At 47.7% G+C, this 14,206-nt stretch overlaps 1 protein-coding gene across 1 annotated transcript in view; it reads right to left on the reverse strand.

Annotated features, from left to right (window-relative positions):
- Positions 1 to 738: 738 nt before the first annotated feature.
- The window catches only part of LOC144140948 (protein sprint-like), a 72,735-nt gene continuing 59,267 nt past the window's right edge, over positions 739 to 14,206 (reverse strand). The window contains exon 19 of the mRNA XM_077672441.1: positions 739 to 5,105. Within this exon, the coding sequence (XP_077528567.1) occupies positions 4,972 to 5,105 (134 nt within the window). The 3' untranslated portion in view covers positions 739 to 4,971. The remainder of the gene's footprint in view (positions 5,106 to 14,206) is intronic.

A 14,206-nucleotide genomic window follows, 5' to 3' on the forward strand; every position in this document is an offset into this window, starting at 1 on the left:
AAGCTGTCAAGTGCCAAGCAGGGATTCACCAGAGGAGCTGTGGCGCCCTCTCTTGACTACTTTCAGTATCGGCCTGGCGTTGATGGTGAAAGTAGTCGAGAGGAAACGGCCTATAAAGAGTCAGTAGATTGAGTTTTCCTTAATTTGAACTAATTAATTTGTTAATTCGCAATTTTTTTCTTCGCTTTATATTATTGTGCACTTATTTGCGGCCTAGCAACATCAACTTCAGTGGCAACAGCGCAGTGCAAATATCCCCCCCCCCCCCAACAATTTGCATATGCGTAACGCGAGTCTCTGTGGTGCAATCGGATTAACATTGGCTCTGTAACACGGAGGACCCAGGTTCGAACCAGACTAGGGGAAGCAGCGACCTTTTTGAAGCCTCTGTTTGGGTGCATGACGGTGTGTGACAATGGTGGCTATATACCATGACCCCGTAAGAGCTATAGTAAAACCTGATTACAAGAGACAATTGGTTATAAGAGACATTTTAATGAAAGCGGTTTCGTTGATTTTCCAATGATTGTCATGTTTTAGCAACTTCACTTACAAGAGACCTTGGTTACACGAGACAACTTTCCCGGGTCCCTGAGTGTCTCTTGTAACGAGGGTTTACTGTACAATGACAAGCCGAGCCCCTAAAGTGCTTCGCACTCAAAGCCTTTTTGATAAAAGTACCCTGAACCTCCGACTGTTCCAAGCTTTTCGTGCTACTTGTAAGACAGGACACAAGAGTCGTGCTAGCCCAAAAGAGGTTTAATCAGGCAGTCGAGAGGGAAGCAGGGAACGATGCCTGCCAATACACTGGTTGCAGTGCTACCCAGCTTGCCTGCAAACAGTGGCAGCACTACTATTCACGGATCGGTCAGTGCACCGCAACCACACGGTCTGATGAAAAGTAGAGGGGCAGGAATAGACAAGACAGAACTGGGTAGGTTAAAGCAGTGAGCACAGAACACTTCAACAAACAGCCGGTTAAAGTACGAAACAGGTCTAGAGAAGAGCCCACGATAGCAGAAAAGAGCTCACACAAACATGACAGCAGGACATTCGCAAAGGTCGGAACAGCATTTACACTCCCCACACATGCCGAAGCCATAGACAGCTTTAAAAGCGATAGAAAATAGTCTCGAGTGTGGCACTCGCGGCATCATGGCTAGCGCTCTGCGTATACGCTAAAAATGTCATGTACAAAGGACGAAGTCACGCGCGCCTTGTAAATCACAGAAAAAGAAGTGGACGCCAGGAAACCTGCCCGATTTTTCGGAGTCTAGTACAGAGTATTTGCACAATGAGAGCAGGCAACCATAGGTAAAGCACGAGAGCGAGTCCAAGCACTAGTCCGGCACAAAGCACCGTCCAGACAAGTTTCAAAGAGAGCACATCGTCTGGTAACACGATTGTCCCGGCGAATGCCAAAAGGGGCTGATCTGGACAATACCGCAGTTTACAGGACATAGCGGAAAGGGCATTGCGAAAATATCTTCTATGACAGAAGCAGCGTTGCATGCATAGGGCCTGCCACAGTCAGACTGTTTCTATATCTACATTTGCATGGTGTACAAAAAGATAATTTCCCTCAGATAAAATCAGGCAGACACAAACCACGCCCCCTAAAGTAATATTTCATTCAATTATGGGGGGAAATGGCTTTTAAAACAGTTTCTTTTAATTTTGAACTAAACTCTGTGAAACTTCTCAGTCTTGCTGCTTTTTCCCTACTGATTTCAAATATGCCATTATTTCTTGAGTCAGTCTCTTAGTTCCAAAGATAATTAGACCTAATAAGCCATTTTTGGTCAAACAATAGACAAAACAGTGTTCGTCATAAAAGTGTAATCATTATATTTTCCAATACTATGAACTCTGCTGAAGGCAATATGAGAATCGGTTTTTTGATGCACCGCTTGGAACTAATTTTACAACTCATTAAACTTTGGTGTTTGAAATGGGCACTCAAAATGGTTCCTTGCAACTGGTGCCACCAAAGCTTAATGAGCTGTAAAATTAGTTCCGAGCGGTCCATCAAAAAAAATGATTCTCTTATTGCACTCACCAGGGTTCATAGTATTAAAAAATATAAAGATTACAGTTTTATAGCCAACACTGTTTTGGCTATTGTTCCTCCAAAAATGGCTAATTATCTCGGGAACTACTGGACTGACTCAAAAAATAATGGCACATTTGAAATCAGTGGGAAAAAAGCAGCAAGACTGGCAAGTTTCACAGAGTTTACATCAAAATTAAAGGAAGCTGTTTTAAGACTTCAACTTGCAAGAGGGGCATAAATAAACATTAAAGGACACTCTTGCAAACCCCTTAAGAATCGTCGCTGGGTCACTGTTTCTGTATCCTTGAATGGTCACTACTAAATCTACTTTATCCCAAGGCCTAAACAACGACAACCTATTTTTTTCCTCTTTCTTATGTAAGCGCCCAATGAGAGGGCGGTTAAGCAACTTTCTTGGTACCACTCAAGCTCTACATTCACAGTTAGAAGCTTGATCTAAGATAGAATTACCACAGGTTCCGCAAAGCGTTAAGTTACAAAAATACATTGGCTCTTGACGACTTCACAGTTGGAACCTGAGGAAACGTGGTCACGGCCTGACAATGTCTGCGCATCTCCATTAACACGACACAAAGCAGTAAGAAATGCAACATTTGTGCGCGACCTAAAGGCTCTATGCATAGGAAAAGATCCGCTTGCATATCGAAGGAAAAATTGCTTAGGCAAGGCAGTGCGTTCTCCTTACGTGCGTTCAGCACTTTCACCACAACTCGACACACCAAACATCTTAAACTGTCACACAGGCTAGCCCTGAATGCAATGAACTTTGCATAATGCCGGCACACTTCATTTCTGCTCCACTAGGCCTACATTTATCATCATCATCATCACCTCATAGTTTTTTTTCACTAAATCGAAACAGTCACATTTAAAAGCAGTAACTGTCTGTACATCTTGTTGCTGGTCGTGTCTTTAGTTGATTTTGCAGTGCAGAGAAATACTAGAGTACGATTGAAAACAAAACAGCCAGGGTCCTCACAATCACCACAATGATCATATAGAGGCTAAAAAATTTTACAGCAAGGGAAACTTATGATTCCACCCAAGCCCAACTCCAACATTTCCAAACAAAGAAAGCAAAAGAAATGGACACCACCACAACAAAGTAGACAAAGAGAGGAGACCAAATTAATGCGATTTGTAGGACCCCAAGTAACCTGGCGTGCATAAAACTGCCCATATTGTTCTAGTAGACAGTTGTTGCCACTGCTTTGTTCACTGCGTTAAATATCGGTATTTTGAAACTCAACTAAAATTGGCTCTGTTACAGTTATGTAGACCACTTGATCAAGAATAAAAATAAGAATAAAAGAAACAACTGTACAGCCAAGCAAATTTCAGAGCTCGTAAAACGAAACAGAGAAGGAAGCAGTAGCACTAGCATGAAGCGAAAACGTAATTTTGCAGGACGCACAGTCACGCGTTCTTGAACGCGGTTTTGTCACAACCAAAACCATTTCAGCTGGACAAAAAGGCAGCAGACGGATCATTCTAGCAAAATAGAGGCATCTATGGACGGCGTCTCACTTTGCGCTTTGACCATTTCGCTTTTGCCAATAATTTGGGCGTTTCTGGTTGAGATCCAAGTGAACAAGGTCCTGCTCTGTTTTCTTTTCGAGCTAAAGAGCCAAGGACACTAACAACTACAGCTGGCGACCTATAGAATGTTTTACCAAATTCATTTCTGACTCTTTGTTAATGAATTGCGCAGAAGCAGCGACTAAGTACAGACTTGTAATTGAAAGTGAACACGAGGCATTTATTTCTCTAGGAATTTTTGAGTAGCTTTTTCTGCTTGCTTCAATGCTTCTGACCCTTCGCCACAAAGACTTTTGCAGTTCCAAGTTTTTTTCTTGATTCCTTTACCATCAACACAGCTGACAGATAGCGGTAATCTGTGATACAGATAGACTTGTGACTTGCTTTTATAGCTTTTTCAGCACAACTGAAAAAATATATACTCTGCATATGTCATAAGGCAAGTAGAATACGAGTGCAGGGCCTCTAATATTCGCACAATCTTGATTTTGGTCATGGTGTATGAATAACTTGAGTCTTTGACAAGACTTCATCGTGCTTCGATGCGGCTTAATTTAAGTTGCCCCTTGCTTTCGCAGGGCACTTTAACCACTGGTTTCCACAAGAGCAATTGTACCTACACATAACCGTATAGGAAGCGAGTATTTGAACCTTGAGGCATTCATTGATTACGACTCTACGTACCCTGTTTCAACGACACTACCAAGTGGCTCGTAAGTGTTCCGAAACAAAAAGAGAACTAACTGCCGTTGAATTTCCCGCCACAATGGACGGACGTCGATCAAGGGAGATTGACAGCGTAAGTGGCCTTCCTTTCGGAAGAGACAGATTGAGCTATGAAACATAAAACCTCTATTCGTTGGCTGGCTATCACATCCACAGCCTGTGAGTAGATAATGTCATGAACGTTACGAAAAAAAAAGTGAACACTACAAAAATTTGCTCGCTCCGAAAGTCTCACTGAGAAGATTGTGCCATGCAGCGCATAAAACTCCCACCTGAACACGAAACCCACCACTAAAGTTCACATAATGCTGTTAATAACTCTGCACAATTTGTAAGAAAAAAAAAAGAAAAAAAAAAACATGTAGAAAGATAACGTTCTGTCACTTCCCAAGAGCAGTGAAGTGTTCGCAGAAGCCTGTAACCACGAAGAACACGCACACAAAACCCCAGCTTTCTCGTGTCCTTGACCCTAAGCGACAGGCTCTTGTCTTTCCGTTACACTTACTAAACATCCCAATGTTCAATCCATCAAAAGGCAGTTCAGGCTAAAATGTGTGCGACAGCGCGAGACAACTTCACGTTCTCCGAGCCCCCTCCCTTGTTTGAGACTTTGCCAGGCTTGGCAGTTCCGTTCACGCCGGCTTTTCGCTGAACGGCCACACAAACTTGACATCGTAGCGTTTGTAGGCAAAGCGGCAGTCGACGCCGGTTGCGAGAAGGTCTGCCTTGATGGCCTGCGGGCATTCGTTGTCGGCAAGTTGCGTTTCTGCGTGAGAGAATGCGAAAGGGGAGCAAAGTTTACAATGGACCTTGGAGGCCAAGCACATCTCAGTCTTGGCAAAAGAGGGAAGAAATCCGGAGGTAATTTTTTTCCAGAATAAATTTGTTGGAACATAAAACATAAGGAAAGGCAGTACCTGCATCTATTAAAGGGACCCAGAAAAGCCTTTTGTAAAAGTTACAAAAGGTCTTTATTGTCGCGTAGTACTAATATAGCGATGCAATGCCATTGGAATTATTGATCTACATTCAGTATTAGCTGCGCCAGAAGCAATTAAGTGCACCTCTCCCCCCTTGCCGATCGATTCCTCCTCCCTCTCTGCTTCTTTCAAAGCAGCTGGAAACACTGGGAATAGCCATGTGACATCGCGACGCTCGACTTCCGTTCTCCGCTAGCTACATTCCTGCGCCTAGACACGCGTCAATCACTGCAGACCCGCCTTTGCCTTGGGATCGCGCAGGAAGGAGGAAGAGCAACCGGAAGCCAATGGCAGTGACGTTGCCAGCGACCGACGATCAGCCAAATCAGGGGGGCGCCTCGCCGTTGCGTCAGCCGCGGTCGGTGTTGCGTCGGCCGCAATCGGCTCGCTGCGGCGGCGTGCTCATCGGCTGAGAAAGGCGATCTTCAAAAATTGTTTACAAAGAGAGAGGAATTTTTTTTATTGAAATGAAAAAACACAAAAAGGTCGGCCTGACGGTAGTATATCTGGCCAGCTATTCTGTGTGTGGGAAGGGAAAGTGGAGGAAAGAGTGTGGATAGAGGATGAGAGAGATGAAGATGGCGGAGAAATAAATGAAGGGCTATGTATAGAAGATGCCTATACCGATACGGTGTATGTGTTAAAGTTAAGCCGGACGGGCCTCAACTACAATATCTCTGAGAGGCCGCTGCTGCGCAGAAATGTCAGCACAGCTTTAAATGCCTTGTAGGAACGCTTTGCGTCTGGCCAAGGTCCCAGCAGCACTTCCTCCGACACCACACGACAGTCCAAACGGGCCAATGTTCTCACTAATTGTTCTCGAGGATGCGCATAGCATGGACAGTGGCAGAGAACATGCGAAATAGTCTCTGGTACATGGCATGTCTCACAGTCGGGGTCACTCGTAAAGCCAATGAGGTGCTTGTAGCGACGGGTAAAGGCTACGCCAAGCCGTAGTCGGTGAAACAGCGTGGCGTAGTTTCGCTGAGTACCAGGAGGTAACCGAAACTTGCAGTCGGGGTCCAGGCGGTGTAATCTTCTATGACGATTGTCAGGGTGGGACCAGTGATTCGCCGAGGCGTGGCGGAGAATGGTAAACAGAAGGGCAGTCGTGTCCGTCCTTGCGAAGGGCAGACGTACAACATCTGCATTTGCAGAAACCTTCTTTGCCTCCTGGTCAGCCCAGTCGTTACCAGCTAGCCCGCAATGGCCTGGTACCCACTGAATGGTGAGGACATGTCCTTGTTGCAGTGCCAATGAGCATAATTCGAGTACTTCCGCAGCAAGGGCATAATAAGGTCCTTGCCTCATAACTCCGTTGAGGACCTGGAGTGCTGGCTTGGAATCACAAAACAGGGTCCAAGCTTGAGGTGATTCACGGGAGACTAAACGAATCGCCTCCCGTATGGCAACCAACTCAGTGGCAGTAGAAGTTGTCTTGTGGTCTAGTGTGAATCCTCGGGTAACGCATAAGCTTGGAATTACCACAGCCGCGGTGGACCGGGATGCAGTCACAGAGCCATCAGTATATACATGTACAGTTCCGGCGTACTTGTCTGTCAAGAACGCTAGAGTCAACTGTTTGAGGGCTATTGATGGCAAAGAGGACTTCTTCCCAATTCCCGGGATGGAAAGGTAAATTGATGGTTTTGATAGTACCCACAGAGGATTCTGGGAAACCACCATTGGGGCGAAACCTGATGGGATCATATGTTGGTGTTGCAAAATGGCTGCCGCAAAACTACTTCTCGAACACGTAGTAGGAAGAGCCGATAATGGATGGTGTTCATGCCTTGTGAAGCATCTAAGGTAGACTCGAAGGGGTTCGCCCAAAAGAAGTGCATCCATTGGAAAAACACGTGCCTCGGTGATTGTGCCCACAGTAGAGGTACATCGTGGTAGCCCCAAGCATATTCTTAGGGCTTGTGCTTGCAAACCCTCCAATGTGCGGCGGGAAGAAGTTAGCAGGTTTGAAATGGCTGGCAGGCTGTAGCGAAGATGCCCCAAAAACAGGCTCCGGTACAACTGGAGAAGAGCGCTCTCAGATGGACCCCATCTCATCCCCGCCACGAAGCGAAGAACATGTAGAAGGCTTGCAAGTTTAGTCTTCAATGAGGCGATGTGTTTCGTCCACGACAAATTATTCGTACAACGTATGGGGCTGACACTTGGCTCAAAAATTCCCCGTTATGTGTTCTACCAATTGAATGCATTTGATTTCCACCTTCACATAGCTTTTCTGGGTCCCTTTAATTAGATAAACTTGCATGCAATATTCGCCTCTATTTACTTTATACACTTCACGACAGTGAGAGACAAGTGGTGTACATATCAACATGCATATGACGCCTGCTCTTATGTACAGGTGCCGTCAAAAGTAATTGGAACACGGTCTCAAAAATTTACATGAATTTCTTCGTTCAGAAACTGCCTGGCTGCAGTAGTGTCTATTTAAAGGAGACTGCCCTAATAGAAAAAGTCCTGTAAGCCAGCAATGGCTATCATAAAGCGATTAAGACAAATGTTTTGTGATATTCACAAATCCTTGTTCGAATCACTTACAACGGCACCTGTACATATGGCACATGTAAGAGTAAAAGAGCTAACGACATAATAAGAGATGAGAGAATCTCTCACAACCTGTGCCTTTATAGGGCTGGTCTTGTATCTATGCCTGTCAGCTGTGTTTTGTGGTTATCAAGCGTGAACCAACTCAGCCAGCGAAGTATCTTGTTAAATAGCTTGGCGCCTGCATATACATTCACTTGCCTGTGTGATAAATGCATTGTGATCTTTTGTCACAGCTCCCTGTGAGACTACAGGTTGCATTAACTGGCGTGGCATGTATGCCGGCAACCATGTGTGCATGCCGCCATTCTGGAGCTTGCATGCCCCATTACTAAGGTGATATTGTATGCATGGGCTGTGCGTAGCGTTTGTGTAGGCAGCAGCAGCAGCAGCACCGTGTCCCACTGAGCTCAAACGCATTATCTCGACGTTGAGTACTGTTTCTTGCAGCATCCTGCAGCCTACCTGTCGCAGGACGCAAGTGAGGTCGTCAGCACAGATCGGCTGATTGCCAGCTGCCGTGTTTTGGTATCGGCCTAAGATTGCTCAGGTCTGGGCAAGCACTTTCCACTTTGGCTGGTTGCTTACCAATAGATGTCGCTAGTCTCCAGCTAACAATGCACTTGCTACACTACTGTCATATCTCAATAGGCGTGTGTGTGAATGCTCACAAATTCTTCGAAAGCATTATTTGGCCGTTCTACTGAATGACTCTGCCCTCACAGGGGTGGAACAGGGTACAGTGCCGACCATCTACAGTGTAGACCGCTTATAACGTATGTCGAGGGAGCCGCGAAAATCCGCACTATAAGCGGTAGCGCACTATAACCAAAATATGCGCGAGTCCAACCACATCGCAACCAAACTCTCAAATCTTCCTTTATTTGTCATCACTCAAACGCACGGACGGCACTTACAAGCAAAGGACTGGTCTTTATGTCGTATTTTTTTAAATTTTCATCAGCCGCTGCTGCAGGGTCACTGCAAGCGTGGCTTTAACTTCCGTTTTGTTTGTGTTTTGGGGGATCGTGGCTGCGTTTTTAGCGTCTATGAACAGATTCCGCGGAACGTGATAAGAACGCCAGCGGGATTTTTTTTTTTTTAACCCCACCTTGCGTTCTTGATGCCGAAGGCGGCTGCTTATCAGCGCAGCATACTGATGGGGGGAATCTTCGGCTTCGCGCGGCTCGCTTGTTCGGAAAGGGAAAGAGCGGTGGCTTATCTGCACAACAATCTAAAGCGTGAACCGCATGGAGCGATTGCAGTGCACGCATGGAACATGCAGGGGCAGTATTCTCGTAACTGTCCCTTTTGAAAACGTCCCTTTTGAGTCCCTTTCATCGTGACGTACTTCCGGTTAAGCAATAAGCGTTGGCAGTAGGTTTGCCGCGCTTGCGTTACGTCACTTCCGATTGTTTGCTTTTACACAATCAGGGCTCGCCAAAAGGGACACTTTTGAAAGGGACGCGAAAGGGACAAAACTCGAGAATACCGCCTCAGTGCACGCCGCAGGCGCGGCAATGCCGGCCCACAGAACAGGGAGGGCCGGCCCGGTTACAACTGGCATGGTATGCGGCGCAGTAAGATGCGGCAACATGGCGTCGGTCCCGGCTGCGAAATGGTGCAGGCCATAGAGTTTCATGAAACTCTATGGTGCAGGCAGCTCCAGCGACCGCTTCTAACTGCTCGCTGAAATGCCGCACGAAGCGCAAGCGAGGGTGCTCACGCAAGAAAAGAGCTGGTAATATCGGCGAAAAGAGGAATATAAACTGCCATTCACGTTGCTTGTGAAAGCGCCTATCAAAAAACACCGCGGTGGTAGGCCTAAACATCTCTGACGCGGCCAGCCGGCTGGTCGGAGCGTTTCGGACATGGAGAATGGTTTCGGATCTCCCGCCCGCGAAAATATAGCCGGTCGTGCTCCCGCCATTAGGTGCGCGTCTCCCCATTGGTGCAAGTCGTTAGGCTCCTCCCACTGCCACGCGAAGAAGCCACCGCAAGCGCAAAATCGTCGACACGAGCGTGGTAAAAAAAAAAAAAAAAAAAAAAAAAAAAAAAAGCACGCGCGACGTTGTTGTGTACGAACTATGTGCGATAACGGGCCATGCAGTTCACGCTTAATTGAAACAAGTTGATAAGCCGCGCGCGGACGGGGAAGGGGGGGTCGCTATCTTCCGAGGTGGGTCGAGCAAGGTCAGTTGTGGTTAACACGTAGGCGTGCACTAAAGGGTGCCTATTCTTTTCTTGTGTGCCGAAGTCAGAGGAGAGCAAGGGGTGCGCGCTGCGTCGGTGGCCTATTTCATCCTTTCTTTTTTTCTTTTGCTACCCTAAAACGATTCCCCAGCTGCGCCGGTCGATCAGCAGGCCCGCCAGAAAACCGCACTATAAACGGCATTGTGCTTCGGCCAACCGCATCCCAAACGGTAGGGTTATGCATTGAGTTCTATGGGAGGTGAACCGGTGGTCACAAAAAACCGCATTATATCCAGTCCCGCACTATAAGCGGTTACGTTATATATGGTCTACACTGTATAAAGTAACTGCTTATAGTGCGGGACCGGATATAACGCGGGTTTTTGTGACCACCGGTTTGCCTCCCATAGAAGTCAATGCATAACCCTACCGCTTGGGATGCGGTTGGCCGAAGCACAATACCGTTTATAGTGCGGTTTTTCGGTGGCTCTGCTGATCGACAGGCGCAGCTGGGGCATCGTTTTAGGGTAGCAAACGACAATAGAAAGGATGAAATCCATTGATTGATGCACCTCAGAAGATAGCGAACCCCTCCCCTGGAAGTTTACAAAATTTGGAGTTATCTACTTTTGGCCCCAGCAAGTGTGCTGCGTTATCACCATTTAAAGGTCAAACACCATTCTCACAGTCAAAGGGGATCTGATAACAGGCCTTGCTCCTTGTCCGGTAATTGGCAACGTTTAAAGCAAACCCACTGCGGCATTCCGTGAAACAAGGTGTTTGCTCACCCTTTTTTCTATTGAATAGTGGTTTCAGTGAGTGGAGCTGAAATTTGCTTTGTCTTTGCCTGTCTCAGATTTGCGAGACTTGATGAACTTATGCCATATATTACGAAACTAGAGCGTGTTAGAAGGCATGACTAATGTTGGACTGTCATTCACTAAGCAACGCTAACCCCAAGTTCACGGGCGAAAATGAGTGATTACCATCACCTCACAACAAAAGTAAACCACATTAACCAGCAAGAGAAAGCATCCAAGAACTTGTTTGTTCAATACACATGTGCAGCTACAGAAAGTTGCAGGCAGCAAAGCCAGGAACATCGGAAATGGGTGACTAAATTGATGTTCACCTCCAGCGAGCGACAAACTTTCTTGTGAATATTATTCTACCTGTTTGCGGTGAGACACAAAAACATTTTTCTTTTGGTCATTTTCCATTGATTGTGGCGAAGCGGCCGACACCGGCAAATAAAACTGTCAAAATGCGACACAAAGAAATGCAAAGAGCTTGCAAAGAAGCCGTGTAGTGCCTGAGGCCTTACGGCTAAGCCAAATCCAACTTCCTTAGCCACTCACAACCTTGATGACACTGAAACCATAACCACCTTGATGAAACCGAAAACACAATGTTTCAGCAACGTTTTCGGGCACGCGGCATCATGGCGGTCACATCTCGCGGCACCATTCGGGCTCTGCGCCACAGGGTGGTGCTGATGAATGCGTTTGGCGCAATATGGGCGGTTCGGCGCAGGATGGCGCAGGTAAACTAGTTTGGCGCTCAATGGCGCAAATGGTGCAGCTGTTCCACCCCTGCCCTTGGCAAGGTGCGTGCGAACCTGTGTCGATACCTGTGTTTGCGGACAACTGCGCTGCCACTTAGGCATTTTGTGCACGATGCCGCTTTCTTTTACAACCAACCGCGGCTCCATTCTTTGGTGCTGATGTGGAGTTCTCAAGGGTGAGTAGAGCATCACCACACAATGTCACTGCAGTCATTCATATTCGTTGGCACCACCACTGAGAATCGGGTTGTAAGAAGACAGACAACAAACGCCGAGGCCTGTTCTTATTTCAGTGAGATGCAGACGCATGCGCAGACTAGACCTGTGCGCCGGTCAGAAATCGCCGGCGGCGGCGCGCCGGTGTTCCCACCTTCGGCGGCGGCGTGTAAACGGCGCGGGAGTCCCCGGATCGGCGGTGGCGCGGCGCGGAATAGCGGGTGGTGGTGGTGGTGGTGGTGGTGGTGGTGGTGGTGGTGGTGGTGGAGAGAGAGAGAGAGAGAGAGAGAGAGAGAGAGAGAGAGAGAGAGAGAGAGAGAGAGAGAGAGAGAGAGAGAGTTTGGAATTTAGGGGGAAAAAAATATGCTAAACCCGTGGGGGATCCAGACATTTATGTGTAGGACATTTCGGTGCAGCACGTCTCGGTGCGGACATTTCGGTGCACGGGATGTCCCAGGCATTTCTTTAAACATTTTAGCTTTAATAATTCAGTTTCGTCAGGTGATATAATTTTACGTTCGAGGGTTGTGTTTGGTCCGCACTGCAAGGAAAAGAACGCTAAACAGAGGCGGAGCATTAGCGCCTAAAACCCAATTTCGAAATTAAATGTTAAAAAACGTACGTTGTTAATTTATTTCCCTTTTACCTCTTTTTTTTTATTTTAGCATTCATGTGAACAACTGTAATATTTTAATCAAGTGTTACCGAAAGGCTTTGATTTCACTTCACCCACCGCTGCAACACGCTGCTGCTTTTAGTCCATTCCTATCTCACCCCCCCCCCTCCCCTCCCCCTTCCGCCAAACCGCCTCGATAAAAAAAGAAAGAAAGGAAACGAGCTAGTTTAGGCGCGCGTGCATCCCTTTAATAATTCATAATTTTCGCTAGGCATTGATCGCACTTACGGTGAGTGGCTAAAGGGGTGGGAGTGGGGAGGGCTAAGCACTGCCGGGTATAACCAGCAGTGCTTTTACCAGCCCCCTTGGTAGAGAGAGGGGGGTGTCACTTGTGCTTCTTCAAAGTGTAAACTGGGCATCGAAAACGTGAATACGACTGTCGCGGCTCTCGCAAAACCAGCCTATTCAAAATTTTCCCCTCTTACAATGGAAGAAAAGGAGGAATGTCTGCGGGGTCTATGATATGCGCGACTTGAAGAGTTAATTGCAGGTGGGGTGACTGAAAGGAAAGACGGCGATTCCTGGAGAGGGGCGCCTTCTGTGTGGCCGTGACGCGCGGAAGCCTTGCAGCCATCGAGCTTGTTACTCGATGGGGGCGAGAGAAAATAGAGAGTTTTAGCATAGCGTGCTCCGTCCGCTAACGCTACGGCGGCGGGTAGCGGGGCGCGACTGGGGAGAGCAAATTCGTCACGGTGGGGTGGATTAGTTCCGCGCGGCTTGCCTTCGCCATGCCCGCTCTTTCCCTCCGCTGAGGGGCAACCTCCTCGCACTCCCCGCGCGCGCATGCGCAGTCCGCTCCCGCTACCCGCTAACCTTAGCGTAGCGTACGAGTCTAGTTTTAGCATAGCGGCTCCCGTACGCTACGCTAAGGTTAGCGGGTAGCGGGAGCGGACTGCGCATGCGCGCGCGGGGAGTGCGAGGAGGTTGCCCCTCAGCGGAGGGAAAGAGCGGGCATGGCGAAGGCCGGCCGCGCGGAACTAATCCACTCCACCCTGACGAATTTGCTCTCCCCAGTCGCGCCCCGCTACCCGCCGCCGTAGCGTTAGCGGACGGAGCACAGCGGCTTTTCGGGTGGCTTTTTCTTGTGCACTACAGAGGTTGTGTGAGCTCACGCCGAATGTATCGCTTTTTCTTGCATCAATGCGGTGACTCTTTGGAGAAGGTGATGGCCGCTATGCCTGTAAGATTTACACGGGAAATTGAACATAATAGGGAGTTTTAGTATAGCGGAAAGCACCACTTTAGCGCGCCCATAGCGTTAGCGGGCACGCTAACCGTAGCATAACGAGGCGCTATCCGTTCGCGATTGCGGCCCGCAAAACGTTAACGCTACAGCTAAAACGCTATACTAAAACTCTCTATTACTGAAAAAGAAATCTGGGAAGGTTAAAACTTACAAACGAAGAGGGGGAGAAGGTCCCCCCCCCCCCCCCCCCCCCCCCTGTACGCGCTTGATCAGCATTGAGGAGAAGATATAGAAGCTGCAGCTGTTTTCAAAAGGCCCGTTCTTCCTCCGCGACAATATCCTAGACCTGGGAGCTGGGGGGCTGGGAGAATTAAAATGAAATGAAAGTAAGCATGCAAAGCTAAAACGGAGGTTGGTTTGACCGAACAGAATTGGTGGTATTTGTACGCACAATCTGTACGCGCTTGATCAGCATTGAGGAGAA

Source organism: Haemaphysalis longicornis, unplaced genomic scaffold (assembly GCF_048455015.1).
Source record: "Haemaphysalis longicornis isolate Haplotype H1 unplaced genomic scaffold, Haemaphysalis longicornis Haplotype H1 scaffold_57, whole genome shotgun sequence".
In the NCBI taxonomy this organism is placed as follows: domain Eukaryota; kingdom Metazoa; phylum Arthropoda; class Arachnida; order Ixodida; family Ixodidae; genus Haemaphysalis; species Haemaphysalis longicornis.